At 56.6% G+C, this 27,435-nt stretch overlaps 1 protein-coding gene across 1 annotated transcript in view; it reads right to left on the reverse strand.

The window, feature by feature from the left end:
• The window catches only part of CDH22 (cadherin 22), a 77,085-nt gene that overhangs the window by 44,172 nt on the left and 5,478 nt on the right, over nucleotides 1-27,435 (reverse strand). The window contains exons 2-3 of the mRNA XM_063147518.1: nucleotides 19,584-19,878; nucleotides 6,054-6,173 (exon numbers count right to left, since the gene is read on the reverse strand). Of these exons, the coding sequence (XP_063003588.1) occupies nucleotides 6,054-6,173; nucleotides 19,584-19,878 (415 nt within the window). The remainder of the gene's footprint in view (nucleotides 1-6,053; nucleotides 6,174-19,583; nucleotides 19,879-27,435) is intronic.

The raw sequence follows: 27,435 nt of genomic DNA on the forward strand, positions 1-27,435 counted from the left end.
GCCTTAGAGGCCCCTTCCAACTCTGCTATTCTATGATTCTAAGACTTATCTGTTTTCCCAGGCATTTAGCAGCATATGTTGAGTTTTTAAATCAATCTCACATCAGTTTTTTAGGTTTAGTTCACAGTTCTTCTTAGATGTATGTTGCCTTTGTAAATACTGTCTGTTTTACGTTTTTATGGTTTAAATTTTGTATATCATTTTTAATGTTTTAGTTTTTTGTAAACCACATAGAAAGCTTCAGCTATGGGGCAGTACAGAAAGGTAAATAGTAATAGTAACAACAACAGATGCAGCTTCTCCCATTTACCTGGCATCTGTGCACTGCAAAAAGACACCCCACACACACTCTGGGCCACGCGGGAGCAGGGTGGGGTGTCCTTTGCCTGGCTGATGAAGCTCAGATTGCCTGTGCCAGCAGGCCCAGTGCTGCCATAGAGGCAACTCAGGCAGCCGCCTAGAGCGACAACCAAACGAGGGCGCCGAACAGCGTACCCGGAAGCTGCTCTCCTAAAGCGGCTTCCGGGTGTGCTGTTCCAAAGCCACCGCCCCAGCCTCCGCCCAATCCCAGCATCCTGGCTCCTTCGAAGCCAGGATGCTGGGGTTGGAGGTGGAGGTTTCAGTATGGCACGCCAGGAAGCCACTTCCAGCCGCGCCGCTTCAAAGCCTCTGCCCCGCCCCCAACCGCAGCATCCTGGCTTCAAAGCCGGGAGCGGGAGGGAGAGGGCGGTGTGTGGGCGAGCAAGGGGGGAGCCGTAGCGGTGAGCGAGCGAGCGGGGGGGGCGGGCAAGCGATGGGGGAGCCGGAGCATGTGAGCGAGGGGGGGGCCAGAGCGGCGAGCAGGCAGGGGCGGCGGGCGAGCGGGCGGGCGAGCGGGCGGGGGGAGCAGTGAGTGAGCGAGCGGGAGGGGGCGGCTTCAGAACGCGCCTGCCTAGGGCACAAAATAGTCTGGCACTGGCCCTGTGTGCGAGGAGACGGGGGAGCATCCGGAGGAATCCCAGGCCCGGAGGGGGGTGGGGGGAGTTGTCTGTCTTGCTGGCTTTCGTTATCTCCCGTAGCGCCCCTCCACATCTGACAGCATTCCTTTTAAATAAGTTTTCAGATCACAGGAGTGACCCTTCCTTCCTTCCTTTCCTCCCTCCTTCCCTCTCTCCTCCTCCGCTCTCTCGTGCCTGGGCTTCTCTCACCCTCGGAGAGAGCGGAGTGTTGTGCAAATCAAGAGAAAGAAAACGCCAGCTGCGAACTCATCGGTTTCTTGCCTAGTTTGAATCTTCCTTCCCGTAACACCTCCAGGGGCTGAATTTGGCCAGAGCCCTGAAAGCCCTTCCTGGGGTCTGGCAGGGTGGGTGGGTGAGGAAACGGCCCCTGTTGCCCAGGGGGTATGCCCAAACGTCTCCCTGCAGCTGGGGAAAGCCCCCCCCCCATACATACACACATCTGAGCCCAGGGAAAAGGAGATGTCTTGCACCACGTTCACAGCTGTCAGTGTGGACGGAATTGGGCAAGAGGGAGCCACAGGAGACCACTGCACTGATCCGGGAGGACACAAATGTGGTATGCAGGAGTGGGAGGACGGGGACGGACGACAGATAGACTGGAATCCTTCAGAGGAAAAGGGACCCTGCCTCTTGTAGGTCTTTTACAGCAGTGGGAGAAGCTGTAGCCACCAGAATTCCCTCCTCTGCTACAGTACCAAAGGCAGAGAACTTGGATCCCTTTGGATCTGGGCTCTGGTCTTCCTGGGGCAGTTTTCCCCAAGGCTGTTTCGTGCGGGGGGGTGGGGGGAGAGAAGAAGCCTGCCCATCAAAACCAACCATCAAAGGACACCAATATTTTTGGGCGACGTCAAGTTCTCTCCCCTCAGATTAAGTTTGGAGTTTGTGCACAAAGATAACAAAAGATAAAAAGAAGAGCCATGCTGGATATGACCGAGGGGAAAGGGGCAGCTAAAATGGTCCCAGGGGATGGAGCATCTCCCCTCTGAGGGAAGGCGACAGCAGCTGGGATTGTTTAGCTTGGAAAGAGGAGGCTGAGGGGAGACATGGCAGAGGCGCACAGAATGATGCCTGGGGTGGAGAAGGAGGAGAGGGGACATTTTCTCTCTGTGTTCCCCAGCAACTGAGGTACATAGGCAGAGTGCCACACAAGTGTTGTGAGAGCAGCCCTCTTTCTTCCACAGACCAGTCCGGCACCCTGACAAAAGTAGAGTCTGCCCTCCCCACCCCCCACCCCCATAAGACTTCCTCAGATTTCCGTGAACCCTCACGGCCAAGGGAGCACAGGGGGGCAGCAAAGCCTGAGCCCCCCCCCCCCCCCCGCCCAGACTCCTGCGGGGGAGCTCCTGTACCTGCTGGCTCCCCAGAGCCAGAGCCTGGGCAGGGGGTCCTCCTCCCCCCGCTCCACGCCCGAACAGATGGGGCCTGGAGACTTAGCGGGGGCAGGGCAGCCTAAGACCGCACCAAATGAAACTAAATCCCAAATCCCTCTTGTCCTTCAATATTAATTTCCACTTTACAGCAGTAAATACCTCTGAATTGCCCAAGAAGGGCAGGCCAGAGCCCTCCACCCTCCCTCCCTCCAAGACCAGGACCCACAGAGCTCTCTCTCCCAGTGGCTGAGCCAGGGCGCCCTACCCAGAAGGTTCTCGGAGCCCTGGCCTGCACACACCTTGGGCCGCTTTTGGGACTGGAAGCTCCCGCCTCGCCTGATCCTGCCCACAGCGCGAGAGGAGCTGGCCTCCCGTGGCACATCCTCACCCCGCCTGCCCGGGCACCGCAGAGCAAGGGCTGAGTCCTCCTTGCTTTTGGGCAGGCCGTGGGGGGAGAAGGCCCCTGCCACACGCCCCCCTCTTCCTGTGCTTGCGCACACGTGCCCATGGGCCCTCCGACCCTCCTCATGGGGAAACCTTCGCACCCACCCAGGCCACAGTGCCGCCAGGCGGGCTCCTGCCCACGGGCCCCGCTGCAGCGTGCCAGACAGGAGAAAAGCAGGTCAAAGTCAAAGAGGAAAAGCAAACGTCTCTCCATTATCGTATATTACGAAAAATGAATGTGCCAGATTTTATAGCTCCTTTTACAGCGTTAATGATCATGGTGGCGCTGCAAGTTAAGCTGCTGATATGGGCAATTAAACCTTTACGCTCTGGGCCCAGGAAGGAACGGCTGTGCGTCTGCCGGCCAGGTGCATCATGGGACCAGGCAAGGTTTCCTGGGCCTCTGCTCTGGGCTGGACCATGGCTGGATCATGTGCCACCCTCTTATGCTGGGCTGCAGTCTCTGCTGGGGCCAGGGAGGCAGGGTGGGTGGGCAGCCTTTGCTCGGAACAGCCCCAGATGCTGAGCCCGCTCCAGGCCACAGCCCCAGGTCTGAAGAATGCCCAGGAGCCCCGTGGCCTCAGTGGCAAGGAGGAGGAGGGCGTCCTCTCAAAGCTTCCCATGGAAAGGAGGCGCGCGCACACGCACTCGCACACGGAAGTAAAGGACCCAGCCAGAGGGGGAACTGACCGCCTAAGACCGGACCAGCCCAAGATCCCTGCTGAGAGGCTGCCAGCTGAGCAGGTGGCAGGAGAGGAAGGGCGGAAGGAGGAGCCCCCCCCCCCAACCTGGCACAGGTCAACCCGGCCATACCGATGGCCAAGCAGCAGCTCACGCATGGGCAGGCAGAGGGAGGACGTCTCGCGCCTGGCCAAGGGCAGCCAGAGCTTCCACCCCAGGAGGAGTTCGGATACCCTCTGCCAGAGTGAAAGGGATCCTGGCTCTCCCTGACAGGCAGCCACAGAACTGGCCTTCCCCGGAGGGCCTGCCCAGTTGGGGCCCGTCTTGGAGGGCGGTGGGGCTCCTTGACCTCCTCCTCTGGGCTGCCTGAAGGGGAGAGGGCCCAGGGGGAACAGGTGGAGGGGGCCGGCTGTTATCCGGAGAGCTCCCCGGGCATCGTCACCCACAATTTAACGAATAAACGAACAGCTTCGAACGCTCCCGAGCCTGGGCAAAAGAAGTGCACGGACTCCTGAACCTTCTGCAGCTCCAAAGAGGCACCCTGAGGAAGCTGGGCCAACAGGCAACATTTCTGGGCAGCTGGGGGCCGGGCAAAGCCCTTCACCCCAGAAGGCGCACGGTTCCCACCCCCGAGTAATCCTTAGGAATGGTATAAAAGCAGTAGAAGAGCCCTGAGGCTGGATCAGACCCAAGGGGGGGGGCTCTCCAGCGCAGCCTTCTGCCCCACAGCGAGATGCCCCAACGGGGAGCCCCAAAGTGGGTCAGGAGCCCCCTCCCTCCTGTTCATGCACCCAACAACGGCTGGAGCAGGCATAGTGCCCCCGAGGCTGCAGGCCGTAGGCAGCCGCCGTGGATCCCCCGTGGGTGCGTCTAATCCTCTTATAAAGCCCTCCAAGTCGGTGGCCGTCACGATAAATGGTGGCAGGGCACCCCACAGCTTAACTGCACGCCGTGAGGGGGGAGCCCTTCCTTTCTTCTTTCCCGAATCTCCCACCAGTCGGTGTTGCAGGAGAGAGAGGAGACGGCCTCCCGTGCATTTCATCTGCACCACCCAGAATCCTGTACGCCTCCATGATGCCTCCTCGCACTTGCAGTCTTCCTCAGCTGAACAGCCCCAGACAGTGCAACCTTTCCCCAGAGGGGAGCTGCTCCAGCCGCTGAGTTGTTTGGGTCACCCTTTTCCACACCTTTCCAGCTCCGCAGGACCCTCTTTGGGGAGGGGGGTTTCCGAGGGCGCTACAGGTGCTGCGCGACGGCTGCCCCAGCGCCGGCCCTTGGGCAGCCGCGCTCCTGACTGCCCCTCCCCTCCCCTCTCCCTCCCCCTTCCCCTCCCCTCGTTACTAACGGCGGCCCGTCATGGCATCATCATCTGCTCGGGATTTATCACAGGCACATTTTACAGCAGGCTTTATTAGAAGTTATTAAAGGACGGAGCAGCTTGCACTGTTCGTTCATTAAATATTAATAGAGCATTTATAAAGCAATCCTTAATTTAAAGTGTTACCTTTAATCAAAGGAGCGCTGCTAACAGCACTGCTCTGGGAGAGTGGGGGGGGGCAGGGGCCGGCGTTATTTCAGAGTGAGGGGGCTGCACCTGGGGAGGCCTCGCCGTCCCAAGGAGGGGGGACTGCAAGGGCCACGGAAGGAACAGGCGAGCGAGCCGGATGCCGGCACCGGCAGCAGTGACATTTCCGGCCTCCCCGCTGAGCTCACCCCCCATGGCCAGCTGCCAAACGCCAGCCCCTCCCTCTCTTGGAGGCAGCCACACAGACAGAGCAGCGAGGTGGAGGTGGGGGGGGGAGACGAGGCGAGTGCTGGGGCTCCCCGGGGAGCCAGGCCAGGCAGAGACTGAGCCATGGTGATCCAGTCCGAGAGGGCAGCCTGCCCTTGCAGCGAGCTGGTGGGGGGCCAGCACGCACCGGGCCCATCTCCCGGTGGAAGACGCCCCCAGGCACAGGGTGGAAGAGGGGCTGCAGCAGCTGCTCCCAAGGAGACCTCCTTCCGGCTGGCAGACAAGGGGATTCTCACGGCCCCCTTGGGAAGTGGGGCTGGCTCTAGATCAGCCAGTCCAGGGAGCTCCAGCGCTCTGGTCCTGGCTTAGCCTGGGAAGGAGACACCCCCGCAGTGCCAGGGGGCTGAAGGAGAATCCAGCAGAGGATCGATTCCGGCTGGACATCAGGAAAAACTTCCTGACTGTTAGAGCAGTACGACAATGGAACCAGTGACCTAGGGAGGTGGTGGGCTTTCCCACACTAGAGGCATTCAAGAGGCAGCTGGACAGCCAACTGTCAGGTATGGTTTAAGGTGGATTCCTGCACTGAGCAGGGGGTTGGACTCGATGGCCTCGTAGGCCCCTTCCAACTCTGCTATTCTGTGATCCTATGATTCTAGGCGTCAGGAGAGACCGGGGTGGGGGCACCAAAACCTCTGTCCTGCACGGCCGGCGCCAGCAGCTCCCCCAGAAGCTCAGAGAGACGGGGTCCTGGAAGAACCCGCTCTCCCTGGGGAGGCCCAGCACGACGCCTGAGCACCCTCCGGCCCAGCCGAGATGGCCACGTACCCGTCTTGCTGTCCACTGTGAAGTGCTGCTCCCCCTCCAGGACGCTGTAGACCACCCTGGCGCTGCTTCCGTAGGTGGGGTCATCGGCGTCCGACGCCATCACCTGCATCACAGACGTCCCTGAGAGGGGAGAGAGGGCAGGACGGACCCTGAGCACACAGCCGCCGCCCCACCACCGCCACTGCCCTGCTCCTCGCCCCCCGCCCCACCCCCCGCCAGCTGCATCGGCCCCAAACAGGTGGCAGCTCAGCGGCCCCTTCTGCACAGGTGGATTTCTGCAGGCTCAGGTATCCAGGGAGGGGGGGCAGCCGGAGGGCAGACACACACACACACAAACACACACACACACCCTGTGCTCTCCCTTCAGCCCCAGACGAGAGTTCTGAGTCCTCATGCGCCACACGTAGCAGGGGCAGAAAGAGTACAAATTGGATAAAAGTCCATCAAACGGCTGCAATTAAGTTATTGATTTTCAACGCGGCCTCATTAAACAGGCTGCTTCACTCTGACTGTCCCCACGATGGGCCTAATTTGACATCATGTTCAATTTGACAAAGGGGGACCCAAGACGTGACGAGCAAGAGGTGGGTAAGGGGGGGGAGGAACAGGCAAAGGGTCCACAGGACGGAGGGGGAGAAGGCAGCCCCCAAAGTTTCCGCAAGGCAGTGGCATCCACCCAGGAAGTACGGGCAGCCCATCAGCCCCCGCAGCCCCCCAGGGAAGCAGCGGGCACAGCTGTCCCCTGGGATATTTCCATCCCCCTCTTGGCTGACGCTCCTCTGAAACAGGAGGACCATCGGCCTTTAAAACACAGCAGAGATGTAGGAAGCAGAGCCAAAGAGCAGCCAAATCAGACTCCGCGCAAAGCTCTCCAAACGCACTGGTGGGGCGGGGGGAGGGGGCTGACAAAGTGGCAGGAGTAGGGAGCTCCGAAGGCCCCACTACTGAGAAGGCCCTGTTCCTTGTAGCCTCCACTACACTTCAGAAGCTGGAGCCAATTCGGGGTGTGTGGGGGGGGGGAGTTGGCGGTTCCTCCACTCCGCCAATCCCAGACCTGACCACTGCCAGTCTCCCCAGCACCACTGATCAGTGGGCGGGCACAGAGCCAGCCCCGCCCCACGCCTTCAAGCTGCTTTGTGGGCTCCAGCCCTGGACGGAGCCAGCTGGGGGCTAAAGGGACCCAGCACAGTCTGCTCCTTCTGGCTTGGCTCAGACCCTCCCCTCCGAGAAGCCCTCTAAGCTGGCTGGACCCCTGTGACTGGCCTGGTTCACCCCACTTAGAGCAACACCACATGGTTACAAAAATCGAGGCATGTTTGGTGAGACAGCCCCAGCCGCAGCCCCACCCCTCCGGAGGAACAGAACCACCACTACCCCATCTCCTTGTCTGAGCTGGCCCTTGCAGCTGCTGGGGGGGTGGGGGGGAGGCTTCGGTCAGCCAGACCTTGGGAGTAGGGGTGCCAGCGGCTGATGCCGGGATCTCCTGCACGCAAAGCGCCTGCCGCTCCACTACAGATCTTGCGGCCCGTGGGGTTTTAGGCCGCCGTCCAGGGTACAATCCCTACACCACAACCATCAGTTCCCTTTTGAATACTGCACACAAGAAGGCAATTCGTTTACTTCATGTATTTCTATCCCGTCTTTTCAGGCCAACCATCCCAACCTGACTTACAGTAAAAACGTTAAATGCAAATCAAGGAAGCAACACAACAGCCCTGAAACGCAGACCCTTGTAGACCGGGTGCCGCCGGAGACAGAAGGCGACCTCCCAAGAGTCCAGCCTTTTGCGGGGGGGGGGGGGCTTTCTCCTTCCAGCAATCTACATCTGACCACACGCAGCAATGTCTCACTGGGGGGGGGGGGCAATTCTGGCTCAGCTTCTGGCTAAGGCCAAAGGGGGCGGGGTGGGGGTGGGGGTGGGGGTGGGCTGACTGCTGGGCTTAGGGCCAGGCGAGACCTTGCACTGTCCCCAGAGAGCTTCCTAAGAAGCAGAGCAGACACAGAACGGGGGGGGGGGGGCTTCACCATTCCCTCTGCCCATTGTACTGTGCCCCCCTACCCCCTGCTTCACCCAGGCACACACACACCTGGCCTGGCCACACGCACACACCCCACGGAAGAGCACGGCCGTGGCCTTCGCAGCGAGTCTGCAGCTCAGCGCCTGTGCTGGGGCCGGGCAGAGAAGGTCTGGGCGGCCAGACGCTCCTGCAGACGGGGGCGCCGGCTGGTGCTGCCTGCCTCCACATCGGTGTTCAGTGGCTGGTTGGCACCCTGGGCAGAAACCTCCGGGTTGGGCAAAGTGCAGCGGCCGCGTGGGCAGTCCCCATCCATTTTTCCTCCTCCGGAGGAAACCCCACAGGCTGTCAGGGGCCCTCCTCAACCCTGCCTGTGGGAACCAGGCGTCCCGAGGCGGCTGCTCCCCCAGAAAGGGAACCCTGGCTGGGAAAAGACCCAGTGGTTGGCACAAGGAGGAAAACAAGAGCGTGCCCTGTTCTGCCCCCCCCCCAAAACCACAGGTCTGAGAGGGGCCCCTCCCCCAAGACAAAACACTGCAAAACCCAGGAGCAGCCCTGGCTCCTCGCTAGCCCCCCCTTTTTTTCTGAACTGAGAGGCGGATAGAGGAGGCAGGGAGCCGTGGTCAGAGACAAGGAGGCAGGAACCCCCCACCCCACCCTGCTAGCAGAGAGGGGCATTTCCTGCCCACTCCCCACCATCAGAACCCACATGTGCTGCTGGTGCCCTTCCCCCCAACAAGAGGAAGGGGTTAATGGCACGGCCAGGGAGGGGGTCTCCTCCTCCTCCTCCTCCTCCTCTTTTGGCCACATCTGTCCTTGCCATAAAACGCGGCTCTCGCTCACTCACAATAAATAAACGCTAAACATTTGTAATGAGCTGCAAAAGCCCAGGTCCCCTCCCCCATCCAGAGAGATAATTAGGCACGTAAAGTGGATAAAGACCGGGCCGCCTCCGCCCCCCTCCTGCCAGCACACACCAGGAGGCCCCGCAAAGCAACAGCACAGCATAAAACTTAACGAGTCGGAGCAAATTGGCCGCTCTCCTTGCTGCAAGGGGGCATCTGCTGGAGTGGAAGCCGCAAGCACCAGGGCGGGGGGCGGGGGGGGGCACAGCGTGGCCCTATTTGGCAGAATCAACCCAGTTCAGCCCCCCACAGCCCACCCCCACAAAGCCACCTTGGGCCACCCACAAAGCAAGCAAGCACAGCCATTATCTTTGGCAGACAGCACCAAGGCCCGGCAGGGGCCCAGGCCACGGCCCCGCCTTCCACAAGAGCCAGCTGGGGGGCATTCCACATGCCCTCTGGGATCCCCTTCTCCTTCTCCCTGCAACAGGCCAGGCAGCCTTCCGTCCGCCCTGGCGTGGAGGACAAACGTGAGTCCAGCTAGCTTTTCTCTGAGGAAATCCCACCAGAGGATGAGAACAGGGAATCTCTCCCCCCTCAAGTGGGGATTCTTGATCTGGCAAAGTACCGGGCCCCTGGGCCCAAAGACTCGGTTGGGGCTGGCTTATGGGTCCCACCAGGGCTGGCCCAGGATGGCCAAGGCCTCTGGCGCAGCGTCCAGGTTTGTGCCCTTCTGTGTCATGATCCTGGATCAGCACAACCCCACAGGTGACCACTTACAAGAGGAGAGGACAGGAGCATTCCTGAACCATTCTGGAGAGCACGGGCAAAACAGGAGCCTCAGAATGCCATGGCAAAATGCCCCCCTCGACACCGGAGAGAACAAGCGCGCTCAGAGAAGAAGCCCCCCCCCACGCAGCAGCCAGAAGCCCCCCGCCACGCAGCAGCCAGAAGCCCCCCGCCACGCAGCAGCCAGAAGCCCCCCCCCCCCCGGTCTCTCACACAAAGCCCAGCCTCTGTCTTTGGGGACTGGGCTGGCACAAGTCCCACTTGGGGGAGCGCTGCTGCTGGTGCTTCACCTTGGAATCCGACTGAGCTCCACAACACCCCCCCTCGCCCCGCTCCCACCCCCCCGGTTTCCGGGAGCGCCGCCTGGCTCAGCGGCTTGGCTTCTGCCGGGCTTGGCTTGGCTTTACTCTATGGCCTGATTCGCCTCCCCCAGAGACCGTTTAGATGGCGCTCCGCGAAGGATTTGTTTTATGTGAAGCTTTCTCGCCTGTGTTTGCCGCTCACTAATACAGAGCTTCTCTCTTGCCTTTATCTAAATCAATACAGGGGATTTAGAGGAACACGGCAAGGCCCAAGGCAGGCAGCCCCCAGCTGCGGCGCTGCGGTGGACGCAGCCATGCCAGGACATGAGAGGCGCAGCAGCCGATGGGGCTCAAAATGAAATGCCCCCCGCCCCGCCAAGGCAGACGTAGGGCGGCCCACCCTGCGCACGTCCCCAGAGCAACGTCACAGGGAGCAGAAAGGGCAGCCAGTCTCCCACAGCAGACCAACCGACCAACCAGCTGAGCAGGGCATGAGCAGACCTCCAGGATTCACCCCACTCCACACCCAAAATGACACAAAATTGGTGGTCCAAGCAGCCTCCTGCGCTCATTTCCTCACTTTTGATGTTTTAAAATAATATTCCCTTTGGTATTTGAATGATTTCACCAATCTGCTTCCCAAACTGCTTTGGGGCCACCTTATTTTGAGTCTCCTTTTATTTTCCTTGTTTTTTTCCAGATTATTATTTTTTTAAAAAACCCACACCTCTCCATCCCTTTCGGAGCCTCCCTGACTCAGCTCTTTGGCCACGCTGGGCATCATCTTCAACTTGTTTGCACTTGTCCTAATGTTTGGAAGACGTCCTAGTGGAGCATCTATGGCGGTGGTTTTAAACCATGTGTCCACATCCTGAGAAGCTCACACTGGCTTCTGCCTGCAACCCAAACGCCATTCCGCCCTGCCCTGAGGGAGGCCCCAACCTGAGCTCAGCACCCATTTGAGGCTGATAAGGGCCAGCGTAGGCCAAGGCCAGGAACAGGGCATGGGCAGGGGACAGCACTGACGGGAGGGCGCCTGGCAGGTGGTACCGCAAAGCGTAGCCGAGCCAGCTGAGAAGGCAATAAAATGGCCGAGATGTTTCTGTGGTGAGCAGGAGGAGGAGGAGGAGGAGGAGGAGGAGGAGGAGTGTGCCACGACGATGCACACCCCTTTTTAAAAAATACGGCCACAGCTCTACATGCCCACATTGTGTTCAAAATGAGTGTCTAACATGGAGGGAAGAGACCTTGAAAATGAAATCAAGGCAGACAGATCAGAGAAAAACGCCCCTCCATTCACTGCAGCGATCAACAAGGCAAACACATGCTAGGAACTAGCAGGGAGGAAAGCCGGGGGGGGGGGGGCGAAAAAACATCCCTGGAAAGCCAAGGTCATCTGGCAAGCCTGGCTTGCTCTGCCTCTGCTCAGGAACACAGCAAAAGCAGGCGCCCAGGGAAGGGCCAAAGAATCATACAGCGGGCCGGATCCGCTTTCCTGCAAAGAAAGGCCTCGGGCCAAAACAGGCCACACTCCTGCACGTCAGGCCGGCCGGTCCCTCAGGTCATCACATGTTCTGGCAAACTGACACGGGACACCCAAATCAGTGAGACTTCTTTATTGGAGGCAATCCCACCTCAAATGCTTAATGGTTACACACTTCAGAAATCGAACAGCTGATGGTTAGTAGTAGCTATAAGCTGCAAGAAATTCCAGAAGGGTCAAAAGCTAATCACTACTACCGTGACGAGATCCCCATCAACGTGGTTTCCCCGTTGCCACCCAAAGGGAGCTAGTCCAACCTCGGATCGTACGTTGGTAACTCAAAGTGAACGTGGTCAAGGCTTAAACGAGATCACGGGAAAGGTGAACCCTCAAACGGGCAGAGCTCCGTGCCACAGCTTTCGCAGGGGCGACTCCTCGCTGCATGAGTCCAGGCGGAGGAGAGGAGGTCCAACGATCGATGATCAGACCCAGTCTGCCGGTGCGCTGAGCTGCCCACAGACAAAGGCAGACAATCCACAGCAAACGAGAGGGGAAGTCTATGAAAAACCTCATAGCACCTTCCATGGTAAATTCCTAGTAATCCAAAGTTCCGCTTAAGAGGGAGCATGTGCAGAGTGCCGCTCAGAGTCTCACACAATGATGGATCCAAACAGGGAGGTTTTCCTGGAATGCAGAGCAGATGCTCCTAGCGAAGGCTCCTCACCTTTGCACCAGCTTAAAAAGGGAGGCGTAGTAGGCCTCTTCCGGACCACTTGGCAGACGGGGGCTTTGGCCATTCAGCAAGGCCCCTGTCCAAACAGGGCCCCACTGCTCAGCCCAGCAAGATGACGCTTCAATTTGGGCGATCCTTCTGCAACCCCCCACCTTTTCGCTATCATTTTCTCACACACAGCTTCTCTCCCAAGGCTGAGGCAAGCAAGTAATTTGCCGGGAGTGGGGGCACTCCCACAGTTCTGCTCAGAGATCTATTCACACAGACTGTAACGTTCCAGAGGCCAATCAGGCCCAAAGCCTTCCAGACCACTTCTAATTAAATCTTAGCTAAAAGGTACCAGACCCCACAGCCATGCCTGAACTATTCCTGACAATCCCAGAGTGCAGGACACGGACTAATGGGCTCAAGTGACAGGAAGCCAGATTCCGGCTGGACATCAGGAAAAACTTCCTGACTGTTAGAGCAGTACGACAATGGAAACAGGTACCTAGGGAGGTGGTGGGCTCTCCCCACACTAGAGGCAGGGGTGGATTCCTGCATTGAGCTGGGGGTTGGACTCGCCTTGGAAGCCACTCTCCAGAAGGCCTGCCTGGGGGCCTTTCCCCCTGGACAGCATTGCCAATGTGAGGACACCCAGCAGGTCTGCTGTGGGCACCAGCCTCTGGCCCGAAGAAGCCATGGACTGGGCAAGTGAACAAGAAGGTCCATCAGCCACAGACTGGTGGCCCAGGCTATTCATGACCCCGGAGCCAAGCCCAGAGTGGAAACTCTACCCCCCCCATGGCATGTGGGCTCTACTGCCAGGCCTCTGCAGGCTCCCACTGGCAGCAAGCTCCCCCTGGAGGCTGCCTTGCCCCACTCACCCGCCGTGGCAGGCCGGGCAGGAGGCGCCCCAGGTGGCACAGCCGGCCAGCCTGTGAACTGTCCCTGGGAAGACGATGTCTCTCAAGTGCACCAGGCCGGGCGAGGAGGAGGAAAGCGTGGCCCCCTCTCCCGGCAGCCGTACAGGCCCTCCGGCAGCAGAGAGCGGCTCCGAGGGAAAGGCCCTGGCTGCTCTGGGCCAAAAGCCCCACAGCAGCCTCCAGGCGGCAGAGGCACACAACGGGGCAGAGGGGTGCACCAGTCATGGAGGGCAAGCAGGAGGCGGCCTCTCAGAGCCCTCAGACGGCGGGGTGGGAGGGTGTTATGTGGAGGCTTGGGTATGGCGATGGATGTTGAAGGTCGCAGTTTGAAAGCAACAGCAGGACAGAAGTGGGAGGTCTCCACGTGGCCAGCCCAGCCCAGAGCAGCCACAAGGACGTTGGTGGGGGAGGCAGTGAAATCTTGCCACTGTCACCACCCTTGGCTCCCAGACGTGCCTCGCTCCGGCTGCCTTTCCCCTCAACCTTCCCGTCGGCTCCAGCTTCGCCAGCGAGCCGTGCGGAGACTCCATCCGAGCCCCCTGGCAGCCGGGCTGGGCTCTGTGTGAGTGGGGGGGAGCTGCTGCTGAGTGCAGGGAGAGCTGCCCTCCCCCCCCTCTTCTACATCTGCCGTCATTTGGAAAGGGAAGGCCCAACCGCTTCCAACAAGCGCCCAGGGCTCCGCCGGTCACGGAGCGCACCCCACGTCCGCACGCGAGCCTCCCGGGATGGCAATCAGGCCGCCAAGGCACGTGGCCGCCACTCCAAAGCCTTCGCTTCGCTTTCAACTTCTGAGCCTTTTAATTTGCAGGAATCGCCTCCTTTCATGTAGGGAAAGCACGTCCCTCCCTGCCTGTGATCTCCAATTTGGCACAGACGCGGCCTCCTTTGATTTGCCGTGTTCCCATCAGCCGTGATCAGGCGCCGCCGTCAGTGCAAGCAATTTCCAAGTCATCCCGGCCTCGGCTCTTGCTCCGCACGGAGGCCCCAGCCCTCAATTTGCCACCCTGCACCACAGGAGTGTGCCCCCCCCCACAACATGTTGCATTTCCCACGCAAGAGGAGCTCAGGGCTTCCTTTCCAAAACGAGTGGTGGGGCTCACTCCTGCCAGGAGCCTTGCTTGCCCATCGGAATCACACTAATCACCCCCTGCCACACTATTCACAGCTTGTGGGCTGCAATGGAAGCGTCCTTCTGTTGGAAAGCACAGCCGGGGTGGGGGGGGCAGGGAGCAGATGCCTCCAGTTAGAACCACAGCAGGGGCAGCCCTCCACCAATCCAACTTAGGCTCTCAACCCCCTGACTTTATATCTATATCTAGATATCTTATATCCCCCGGGACTAACCGTGGGAGAAAGTTCACGTCTGGAATTGCTCCAACTGATTCAAGTAGCTTTGTCTACAAATCCGTCTGTCAGACGGTCAAACCCAGCATGCTGGCTGCAAGGGGGCAGATGCATTGAATGCGCCTGTAAATCTGCACCGCCTTGGATCCGTGGGGAGTGATGAGGAAGGGGCCCTTGAGGCCTGCTCCCCCCGGGCCACGGCATCTGCTGACAGGAAGAAGCTGCTCCTGGCATTTCCAGCAAAGTCTCCTGCAGGGCTGCAGGGCTGCCCTTGAAATGCAAACAGCCACATTGGAGAGGTGCTTTTTGTCCAAGTGAGGCAGGGAGTTCAAGAGTGCCCAGGTTTCCCCTTGGCTGCTATGTAAACAGCAGCAGCAACAAGGGCATTTTAATTGCGTTCAGTTAATTAACATCACCTCCAGTCTGGTCCTGAGGCCAGGTAAGAGCACCACATCACAAAAGCCCCCCGGGGGGGCGGGGAGAGGCTCCTGCTGCACCACTCACAGCAGGAGGGGCAGCAGCAGCGACATCCACCCGACGGACAGCGTGGCCCCCCTGCTGTAACCCCCCAGCCCACCCCTGCTGAGACACCCCGGTCTCTCCTCGTGCCTGGACAGCACAGTCAGCAGCCCTGTGGGTTCGGGGGCCCTGCCATGGCAAAGGAGCTGCTTTGGTGGAAGATGCACCATGAGAACAAGGGTTTGCTCATGCTGGTCTTCCAGCAGGCCTCCCCACTCCTCCCACCAGCCTCTACTGCCCCCCCCCGGCCTCCCCCCCCCCCCCCCGGCCAGGCCATGGCTGTTCAGGATGTTTGCTGTTAGCACAAGCATTAGAAAGCCCGAGAGAGGAAGGGGAGAGCCAAGGAGCACCTTGAGGGCCCTTCAGAGGATTCCTTCCAGCTTCACCCACAGGTGGCAGTGCATTCTTTGGAGCCACCAAGGAAGAGACCCTGCTGCCTCCAGCCCAGGCATTTGGGCATAGCCAACCTCGCCACAGATTTGAAAGGAGCCAATCAAAGCCTCAGGCTGTGTATGTGGTGATGCCACAAAACCAATCCCAAAGAGATTCCACTGTGATGCCCTGGTGACCCCAGGAAGAACAGGCAACAGGAGGGGAGAGGCCTTTGCATTCCAGCAGCTGCACCATAAGGGACCCCCACTGGTGAAGGAGGCAGGCAGGCAGCTGGTCTTCAAGATCTCCAGGAGAGTGGCACAGGAAATGTCCCTGGCCACAAGGAGCCCACACAGGCACACTGCTCCAGCCTCTGATTTCTCCAAACCCCTAGTTCCCTTCCTGAATTCAAAGGGCTGCCAGTGGAGGGAATGGGGGTGGGTCTGAGCCCCCCCTCCACTTCTCACACTCAGGCCCTCTAGCAGCTGAGGCACTGAACTTCCACAATTAACTGGAAGTGGACGGAAAACTATGGCTCTACGTGGTGCTAAGAACACATGCCTAGGGTGACCATATGAAAAGGAGGACAGGGCTCCTGTATCTTTAACAGTAATGTAGAAAAGGGAATTTCAGCAGGTGTCAATTGAAGTGGGTGAAATTCCCTCTCCATCACAACAGTTAAAGCTACACTAGCTATAGTAGAGTGGCCAGATACAAAAGAGGGCAGGGATTCTGCAGCTTTAACTGTGTTGATGAAGAAAGAATTTCACCCTACACATGCCCCATCAATATCCTACAAAGCTTGTCCCCGGGGCAAGATCCTGCATTTACTCAGATGCAGGTCCCATCAGCAGCCTTCAGTCAGCAATGCTCTCCGTGTTCGGATTAACTTACAGCAGCTCTTGCTTCTCAGCCCCCGACCTTGCTGAAAGGGGCCCTTTAACCAGTTTTGCAATGCTCCCTCCTGGCCTTTATTTTGCAGCCAGGGTGGCAGGAACTGCAGCCAGGGCAGGTGCTACCATAGAGGCCACTCAGGCGGCCGCCTAGAGCACCAAGCTAAGAGGGGTGCCGGGCACAGCGCAGCACTCACGCGCGTTGGCTGTGAGCCGGCCCGACCCGAGGATTCAGCTGGGCCTGGGCAGGCGAGATGGCGCCTTGTGCCCACCCAGCCGAAGCAAAGCCAGGGACATTCGGACTTCCGGAACACTCCCAGAAAAGAGAGAGAGAGAGAGAATGCATGGGTGAATGGGGTGCATGGGGTCTTTGAGTTAATGCATGTGTTCATGCTTGTGTTTGTTTGGAGTGAGTGATGCTGAGTGTGTGTGTGCGCACACGTGTGAGTTGGGGGGATGATTTGGAGGTGATATTCCTATTAAATAATGCATTTTAGACCCATATAATCGGCATGACGTATTTCTTGCACTTTAAAATAAATTTAGCAGTTTCAAGTTTTGTGCTTACTTTTTCCAGGAAACATATGTTCTTAAAAATCAAAGTTGGCATTTTGGAGTGTGTGTGAAAGTAGCTCACCTTGCCTAGGGTGCAAAATAGTCTGGCACTGGCCCTGACTGCAGCCCACTCTGTACCCCACATAATGAAGCACATCACTGCAGCCTCTCTGGGAAGAAGCTTCTGGCTCTGGACAGACTCCGCCCGTTATCCTGAGAATGAACTGGTTGTCCACTCCTGGCCCTTTAGTTTTCTGGAGCCAGCGGGCTGCCTGTTTCCAGGCTCCTGAAGCACATGGGCGGCCAGGCAATCACAGCGGCGAAGTCACGACTGGGGCCCTGGTAAGCCCCTCCCTCCCTCCCAAGCAGCACATCCTGGCAGCTGTAAGATCTGTCCAACGTACCAGATCCCTTGGGCTGTGCATGTGAAATGGCAGTTCCGTCATGAAATGGCCGCTGGGATTTGGATTTCTGAAACCGAACCCCAAGGCTTGCACAGCCCTACCATCTACCTTCTTCCGAGGGAACACCCATTATCTTTGTAGGGAAAAAGGATGAAGGGCTGAGCCCATGCACTGATTACTGGGCACTGAATCGATTAACCATAAATAACTGGTATCACCTGATGCTTATCCCAGATCTCTTGGGATGCTGGCAGAGGACCTAATGGTTTACAAAGCTGAACCTGCAAGGGGCCTACAGCATAGCGTAAATCTAAGAGGGGGATAAGAGGGAAACTTCGTTTCATACCTATTAAGGACATTTTAAGTCTCTCATAATGCCATTTGGCCTTTGCAGTGCTTCTGCAACATTCCAGCACTTTTTCAATGATGCGCTCAAGAGCTCTCCCACCCTAGGGGCCTTCAAGAGTAAGCTGAACAGCCATCTGTCAGGGATGCTTTAAGGTGGAGCCCTGCATTCAGCATGGGGTTGGACTTGATGGCCCCTCCCAGCTCTACTATTCTATGATTCTATGACTTTCTAGATTAAGTTGTGGTGGCACAAGCGGATCCGATTCTTATAGACTCCGGCAGCTCCCTTCCACTGCACTCCACACCGCTCCACCTTGGCTTACCCAGTCCCAAGTCCGTCATTCATGGTAGAAGCCACTGCATCCCTTAAACTCCGTGATCTGTGCCTTTTGGCGGCTGTTCTTATGAAGCACTGCTAAGCTCTATGTTCCATTCCATGATATGTGGTCCAGGACCAGATGCAACATCACAGACCACAAAGTCTGCTCCAGCCACTGCCTATTCCTCAGAAACCATGGACTAACACCTGAGTCAACTTCATGGTCAAGTCCTTGTCTTCACGCAGTGATCAATTTGGAGTGGATACACTGGCCAAGAGGGCACATTTTATTTCCAGGCAAGACTTGCGGTCTGCTACCCCACCCCACCCCAACCATCCAGCTGTTCATTGACCTGGTGCTCCATGTGGATGGAATCCAACACAACATAATCTTAGACTGCAGAACACAGTTCACCTCCTGCTTCTGGAAAGCATTCCTATAGCTCCTAGATGTACAGCTTGTCCATAGCCTACCATGAAAACACTTCGTTATGCAGTGGAATATAAAATAAATAAATATAAAATATCACATATAAAACAATGGGCAAGAAATGAAGGTTTTAGATATGCATGGAAAGACATTGTCTGGACACCAGGTCTACCTACTGAGAAACAACAGACAGGTAGATCTGGTAACCGCATTTCCCAGAGACTAGTTCTACCTAACTAGATACACCTGGTACCCGGGCCTTGTTGCTGCTCAGTCACCAGATCTGCCAGAAAACATGGGCCTGTTTTTGATACTATCAGCCCCCCTTTTTTTTAAGAAAAACAAAAACAAAACGTGCAGTTTCAAGAAAAAATATATGCAATTCAAAAAGAATATTCTTGCAGTTCAAAATACAAGCCATGCAAAAGTTGCATTATGTTAGCGGAGGTCAGTAACAACGTGGAATGCAGAGCGAATACTCCAGGCTCCCTAAACCTTGATCCCCATCCCCATTTCTTTTCCCCTGCCCAAAACACCCCCTGCAGACCCCGCTGTTTCTCTCTACAGTGTTCACTAATGTTTCCAAGGCAGGGAAACCACTCTAGGAGAACTCATGAGACGTTGTCGATGTTATGATAAAGACAGAGATGGAATAACATATCCAGTCCGACATTCTTAAGACTGCTGTTCTGTGTTTGTGCATCTGGGGATTTCTTTCTCTTTCTCTCTTGTTCTTAGTTTGTTAGATCCCTCACTACAAATAAAATTTTGAGGGAATTCATGATGCCTTGTGTGAAGCTTGACTATAAAACTTTCCTGCATTAGTGCTGTCAAATTCCCAGGATTTTCTGCCACTCTGAGTAGGTTTCTAAATGCATTTGTTTTGTTTATAATTTATTAAAAGCATTTCTATGCCCCCTTTCCGGAAAAACAATCAAGGCAGATTACAATTCCACCACCACCCCAAAGTAAAAATAAATAAATAAATGTCATGAAAGGTGGACTCCAAGCCACAAGGCAGAGGCGGACGCCCAAGGAACGTGGTGCCCTTATATGGAGTCCATCATCCAGCCCGGCACTGATGACACTGATTGGCAGTGGAGGCTCTGCCGGTCCCCAGGGCCTGCTCAGAGGCGCCAGGAATGATCCTGGCCCCTTCTGCATGCCAAGCTCCTGCTCTGCTTGACTGGAGTGAGTGCAGAGGGTGCAGAGGCCCCGTCGCGGGCGTGGGGGTGGGAGGCGGGCTCTGGGGGGCGCAGCGCGCAGGGACTCACCGATGGGGGAGAGCTCAGCCACGCTCCCGATGTAGGGGCCCCCCGGGAACCGGGGCTCGCTGTCGTTGATGTCCTGTACCTTGATGACGAACTCCGACTCGGGCTCCAGCAGCCGGTCGGTCTGGCGATCCCGCGCCTGCGCCCTCAGCGTGTAGAAGGTTTTCTGCTCACGATCAAGGCGCTCAGTGGCATGAATGTCGCCTGTCAGCTCATCAATCAGGAAGATGGTGCCGGCACCCTCCCCAGAGATGGTGTACTTGATGGAACCATCGCCCTCGTCTGAGTCCGAGTGAATCTGGGCAGGACAAAGGCAGACAGGGAGGAGGTTGGAGGAGAAAGGGCTGCATGAGTGCAGGAGGGCTTCCCTGCAGCCACGCTGGGCAGGGCAGGCACTCGCTCCATGCCAGCAAGCCCCTTCGCCCCACACAGGAGGGATCTCCCTGGGTGGGGGCAGAGCCACCAGACAGGCAAGTGCCACAGGGCCAGGAGCCAATACTGCTGCACGCACGGGACCCACTCCGCCCCTCACAAAGGATCAGGCACATGGTGGCATGAATTTCACCTGTCTGCCTACCTCAGGGGCACCACCTGCCTTGCAGTTGGGGCTTCCCGGTCCAGGGGTAACATGTGTCCAGGACTGCTGAAGCATCACATGTAAGACATTCTTTATTACTTGGAAGGTTCTCTTTTCCCGATGGGGAAAACTGTGTGGAAACCTTTCCCCACAGCTTCCAGGGAGGGTTCCACACTTAAAGAAATCAAAATCCAGCTGTGATCGGGCATCCCAGGGGTAGATGCACTACTGCAGGGACCAACAGGTCACTAGGGGGGAGGGGGCAGAACTACGCAGACAATGTGCAAGCACCACACCCAGAAAGCCCACCTCGAGGTCAGGCTCTCTGGGTGGCCTTGGCACTCATGCCGCCAACAATAGAAAGCTGTTCTTGTGGGGGGGGGTCCTCCCCACCTACCCCTCCAGATGCGGGTTGCAAGGTGCTTGCACTCTAGGTCAGTGCCACAAAGGTCAGGCAGGTCACCCTGATTCCAGCTCCCCTAAACTTGCCAAAGGGCTAAGCCACATTAAACCCACCCCTGGGCTGCAGAATGTGACACAAAAGCAGCTCAGAGGCCTTAAAAACACTTCCCACAAGATTGTGCAAGAACTGCCCCAGACACACACGCACCCGTGCCAGAAACTGCCACTGGTGGCTTCCCTATTAACTCATCCAGGGACAAATGTTGCCCCCCCCCTTTGAATCACAGTGGGGAAGCAGCTCCGCCGTAGGAATGTCAGTGACCCTCCAGTCTTTCCCAGAAATGCTACTAAACATCCAGGGGAAGGGGCAGCCGTCTGCCTCCGAGTGGCTGCCTGAGGCCCTTGGGAAGAGGCTCACTCTCAGCCAGTCCGTGCCGGAGCAAAATATCCCCCCTGCCCAAACTGGCACTGCTTTGGATGGTCCTGAAATTCTGTGCAAGGGCAGAAAATCCCGAGCAAGGGGCTAGAGCAGGATCCAGGACCTTGAGAATCCCAGCATTCCTCCCTCTGCTGCATTTATTTTTAATGGAAGTACACTCTTCTAGTCCTCCGTGTCGCAATGATGGACTTGATAGCTTGTGGGCAAAGCCCAGGGAGCCTCGGAAGTCATCAGGGGAAGGGGGCTGTTGTGTTGGACTGCCCAGTGGCCAAAGGGCGGGGCTTCGGGGCCCAGCTCATTGCCCCCTCCTCTCCTGTGAGCCACGGAGGCAGGATCTGAACAGCATGCAAAAATACCCCAATCTGCTGGAGCTTTGATCACCATTGCAGGTCACAGAACTCAGCTTTAGTTGCAGCAGGATTGGGGTCCCCTGGTCATAGAATCATAGAATAGCAGAGTTGGAAGGGGCCTACAAGGCCATCGAGTCCAACCCCCTGCTCAGTGCAGGAATCCACCCTAAAGCATCCCTGACAGATGGTTGTCCAGCTGCCTCTTGAAGGCCTCTAGTGTGGGAGAGCCCACAACCTCCCTAGGTAACTGGTGTACTTTCAGGGGAGTTCTGCAAGCATAGAAGGGACCCACAGCCCTGCCTTAATCCTCTGCATTTGGGAGAGACCATCACCCGCCCGCCCACCCACTCCGTACTTCCAGAGGGGCCATAGACGCAGTGGGGCCAGCTGGCCAGCCATCTTTATAACTTGCTCCTAGTTGGCCTGCAAGTGTAGCCCCAGCCCTGCTTGCATCCCACAGCTCAGTCAGGGAGGAGACAGGGGCCACGCTGGAACATGGAGGAACACGGGCAGTTGCTTCAGACCGAGTCAGGCGTTGCTCCACCCAGCCCAGTATCATCAACATGGACCGGCAGCCAGGGCTCTCTGGCTTTCCAGCCAGGGGTCTTTCCTGGGGGGCCCTAGAGATGCTGCCGGAGCCCAGGCCCTTCTGCTTGAAAAGCGGGGGCTCCCCCGCTGAGCCACGGCCCCTCCCCTAAAGGTACTCTCTCTGCACCCGTCTTGCTCGAAGCCTGCATCAGCACCACCACCTTCAGAAGGCCCAACAGCCGAGATTTCTAAAGCAAGCTAGAAACAGCCTGGCTGGGATGGTGGGAAAAGTCCACAACAGCTCACCATCAGTGGAGTGGGAGACCAGCCGCAGCTTGGGGGTGCCCCCCAAGCCACTGAGGTCCAGCTGCTGCCATTGCTGCCCTTTCTCCACTGCGACCTCTACTCCTCACGGCCACCCACTTGAAAAAGGAGGAGGAATGATGTACCGTTCTCAGCAGTTGGAGGCAGCTTTTTCACGGTTCCTTGTTTAAGGAGCCATTTGATGACAGGAGCATCACACCCCTCCTGGGCATTGTGCCTGCAGGGTCCAGTTTTCCAGACCAGCCACTGTTGTCTCTGGCACCCAGTTGGAGGTCAGCTCGGTTTCCAGAGCGCACTTTGGCACTCAGCCCTTCACGGTTGTGCCATCGGCTGCAAAGGGGCTTTGAGACGAAGCACACCTGGCTAATTAAGCTACCAGGTGGGATTTAAGAACTTAAGAGCCATGCTGAATCCCAACGGTTGTAACCTCCCTTCATAGGGAAGATGGTCCAGCCCTTTGATCATTTGGGCTGCCCTTTTCTGCATTTCTTCCAGCTCTACAATATCTTTTTTTAGGTGTGTGAGAACCATACAAAGTATTCGAAGTGTGTTCGCAGCATAGATTTGTATAAGGGCAGTATAATCCTGGCCGTTTTATCCTCAATTCCTTTTCTTATAATGCCTAACACGGAGTTTGCCTTCTTTACAGCAGCCGCACACTGGGTGGACATTTTCATCCAGCTGTCCACCACAATCCCAAGATCTCTTTCTTCTTCAGTCACCGCCAGCTCAGATCCCATTAGGTTATACTTGAAGCTGGGGTTTTTTGCCCCAGTGTGCATCACCTTACACTTGCTTACATTGCACCGCATCTGCCATTTGGATGCCCACTCTCCCAGCTTGGAGAGAGATCCCTCTGGAGCTCCTCACAATCTCTGGAGCTCCTCACAATCTCTCTGTGTTTTAACCACCTTAAATAATTTGGGGTCATCAGCAAACTTGGCCACTTCCCTGCTCACTCCTAATTCCAGATCATTTATGAACAAGCTGAAAAGAATTGGTCCCAATACTGATCCCTGTGGGACCCCACTATTTACTTCCCTCCATTGGGAGAATTGACCTTTTATTCCTACTCTCTGCTTTCTGTTCTTTAACCAGTTGCTGATCCATAAGAGGACCTCTCCACTTATTCCATGACTGCTAAGTTTGCTCAGGTGTCTTTGGTGAGGGACTTTGTCAAAAGCCTTTTGGAAGTCCAAGTAAACAATGTCCACTGGATCACCTGTCTACATGTTTGTTGACACTCTCAAAGAATTCTAGAAGATTCGTGAGACAGGACTTATTTTTGTGGGAGTCATGTTGATTCTTTTTCAGAAGGATTTGGCCTTCTATACACTTACCAATTTTGTCTTTAATAATGCTTTCAACCAATTTACCTGGAACAGATATTAAATTAACCGGCCTGTAATTTCCCAGATCCCCTCTGGATCCCTTTTTAAAAATGGGTGTTATGTTGGCCATCCTCCAGTCCTCTGGTACAGAGGCTGAGCTTAGGGACATGTTGCATATTTTGGTTACAACAGCTGCAATTTCATGTTTGAGTTATTTGAGAACTCTAGGATGGATACCATCTGGGCCTGGTGATTTATTTGCTTTTAATTTGTCAATAAGGTTGAGAACTTCATCTTCTGTCACCACTATTTGCCTCCATTCCTCAGACTCCCTTCCTGAAAACATCAATTCCGGCACAGGCATCTGTCATGTATCTCTTGCCCTGGACTTCAATTCCCATCAGCCCCAGTCAGCATGGCCCATAGTCAGGAATGCTGTCAGGTGTAGTCCAAAATGTCCGGACAGCTCAACCGTCAGGGGAAGAATGGTCTAGGAAGAGTGAGCAGCCACAGGGCTGATGCAGAAGGTCCCACCACGTTCCACAGGAGGGGCCGTGGAGGTCATACAGCTGCCCACCTCCTGAGAGGCAGAGAGAACACAGCTCAAAGCTTTTGGCCACTGAGCCCGGTCTCGTCTCCTCTGAGTGGCAGAGGCCACCCAGGGTCTTGGCCATAGGGCATCCCTTTCCCATCAACTGTGGACTGATCCTTCCAATGCATTCCAGCCCGGCTGTCTTTCGCCAGAGCAGGCCAAGTTGCAGGGCTGCCTCCAGCCTTCTGCTCGTCTGGCTGATCTCCTTGCCATTCCAGGCAGAGCTCCACGTTTCGTCCAGCACAGAGCTAAACTATGGAACTCACTACCACAAGATGTAGTGATGGCCACCAATTTGGATGGCTTTAAAATGGGATTAGACAAATTCCTGGAGGTGAAGGCTATCAATGGCTACTAGCCCAGATGGCTCTATGCCACCTCTAGTGTCAGAAGCAGGATTCCTAGGTACGCCAGTTGCTATAGGAACGTGGGTGGGAGGGTGCTGCTGCACTCATGTCCTGCCGTTGGGTTTCCCGCTGGCCTAGAGGGACACTTGGCCTGACCAGCAAGGGTCTTCTTACGTTCCTGTGTTAAATCCCACCCACCCCCGTGACATGTGCACAGCCCCAAGAGATGGTTCCAGACTCACGGTGGGCTTGAGGGCCATGAGGCGCCCTCTCTTGCTGTTTTAAGTCTGGGAGGTCCATCCATGCAGGGATAGAATCATAGAATAGCAGAGTTGGAAGGGGCCTACAAGGCCATCGAGTCCAACCCCCCACTCGATGCAAGAATCCACCCTAAAGCATCCCTGACAGAGGGTTGTCCAGCTGCCTCTTGAATGCCTCTAGTGTGGGAGAGCCCACGACCTCCCTAGGTAACTGGTTCAACTGTTCAACTGTTTAACGAAATGTTCTTCAGTATGCATCATTTGACAAAATTTGCAGAGAGAAAGAGCTCCCATTTCAGAGGAGGAACTGAGGCAGAGTGGCTTGCTCCAGAGGGCCCTGCGAGCCTGTGGCTAAGGCAGGATTTGAACTGTGATCCCTCTACTGGATCATGGCTAGGGGCAGGAATTTAGCAGTGGTGCTGAGTGCGTGTCTCTGCATGAGAACAGCACCAGCCTGGCTCTGCTCAGCGCCCGAGGCCGCTGGAGCTTCTGAGCAGGCATAGAGCAGGGGGACGATCATCACTGAACCCCCTTTGCAGATGGCCCTAAGCCCCGATTCCCTCCGCACATCCCGCAAGGCTTGCTATGCAACAAGCGCCCCTTGCCTTGAGCAGCCATCCTGGGGAGTGGCAGCTGCAGCAATGACCACAGACATGGCAGGAATCTGAAGCTGGCCGTGGCTCCTGCTGTTGCCACAAGCCAACGGCTCCTTCTGGGATCCTGCAACCAGGGAGCGAAAGGGTAAATGGCAGCTCCCCTCAGCCCCAGAGTGCCTGGAATCTGGGCCAGACGTCCGGAGATAATTTTATTGGTGGCATTAAACTGAGTTATGAGGTTTTTACAATCCAGCCACTTATGAGAAATCTATTAACAGCAACTGGACAGGCAGAATTCAGCTCCACGGCAAGTAGCACCAGCATTAATTGGGACCATCCATAATGGGATAAGGCCCCCGGAAAGGCATCATCAGACGCCTTCATTTAGTCCCCACAATTTTTGCTGAGAATCAGCAAAGTTGCCAAAAAGGCGAGCCGTCCATTAATCGGCTAATGAAATATGAAAATGTTTATGGGCCTCTCCATCTTCCGAACTGCAGTTCCATAATCCACCTCCAGACACACACACGGCTTCAGCAGCCAGGATTTATTCCAGCGCTGCCACTTTTTACGAGCCCCTCGTTATATTTGTCTTGTTAGGTGCAGTTTATGTTTCTATTTACCTCATTGGAGAGGGGGGAAGAAGCCCGGGGCCAAATCTCCTGGAGAGGATGCCCAGGACCCCAAATGCAGCCACCCACGACAGCCCACACAGACCGGGTGGCCTAGCGAAGATGGGAGCCACAACGGGGAAGCAAGAAACGCCACCGCCGCCACCCGTGGCCAAATCGAGCACATGCAAAGCCAAACCACGGCCCACGAGCTGGGCACAGGAGGCGCAGGGCTTCCAGTCCTCCCTGCGGGGTCAGTTTCGGAGAAGCCCCGGTGACCCTTCTTCAGCTCCTCGGCAATTGAGCTGCGGAGTTCCACGGGGTCCCACCTTGTCCCCAACATTGTTCAACATTTCTATGAAGCCGCTGGGAGCGGCCATGGGCAGAAAGGGAGCCAAATGCCATCAGTATGCTGATGACACACAGCTCCGTCTCCTTGTGACATCTGAACCAGGAGAAGCTGTGCAAGTCCTGGACCAGTGCCTAGACTCAGTCATGGGCTGGATGAGGGCCAATAAACTGAAGCTGAATCCTGACAAGACGGAAGCCCCTGTGGGTGAATGGGTCTCAAGACCAGGAGATAGGCTCATTGCTTGTTCTGGATGTGGGTGTGTGGGTGGGTGTGGGTGTGCACTCCCTCTGAAAGATCAGGTTCATAGTCTGGGGGTGCTCCTGGATCCATCTCTGTGGCTGGAAGCTCAAGTGGCCCCGGCACCTCAGAGTGCCTTTTACCAGCTTTGACCGGTATGCCAGCTATGGCCTCTCCTGGACAGGGATGGCCACAGTATCAGAGATGCTAGTAACATCAAGACTCGGTTCCTGCAACGGGCTCTAACTGGGGCTGCCTTTGAGGTTGGTCCAGAAGCTGCAGCTACCACAGAACACAGCAGCTCAGCTGGTGTCAGGAGCTGCCCCCTTTTCAGCACGAGGCAGGGAACTGCACTGGCTGCCCATCCGCTCCTGGGCCAAGCCTGAAGGTTTTATTTCTCATGTATAAAGCCTTAAACCACTCGGAACCAGGATATTTGAGTGTCTTCATAGAATCACAGAATTGTGGAGTTGGAAGGGGCCACAAGGATCATCGAGCCCAATCTGCCCCTGCAATGCGCAGGAAAACCAATTCAGCCCATCCCTCAGAGGCGGCTGCCCAGCCCCTTCTTGAAAACCTCTGGAGGTGGAGAACTCACGACCTTCTCCCTTACTAGGCTGCCTGGGCACTGAGGTCACCAGAGGAAGCCCTCCTGGGGGGCCCACGTGGACCTGTGATCCCTTCGGTGCCCATTCGGAGCAGAGCCTTCCGTGTCCTCTCTCTCTCTCTCTCTCTCTCTCTGAGGATCAACGTCCGGCTCGTTGATATCAGGCAGGCGCCACGACTCTCCCTCAGTGCGGAGCAAAGGCTCAAGGAGGGCAGGGCGGCACTGGCTGAGTCCCGGCAGGGCCGTCACGCAGAAGAGGGCAGAGCCAGGTTCTCAGCTGCCCCAAAGCGTAAATCTAGATT

Source organism: Elgaria multicarinata, chromosome 1 (genome assembly GCF_023053635.1).
Source record: "Elgaria multicarinata webbii isolate HBS135686 ecotype San Diego chromosome 1, rElgMul1.1.pri, whole genome shotgun sequence".
NCBI classification, from domain to species: domain Eukaryota; kingdom Metazoa; phylum Chordata; class Lepidosauria; order Squamata; family Anguidae; genus Elgaria; species Elgaria multicarinata.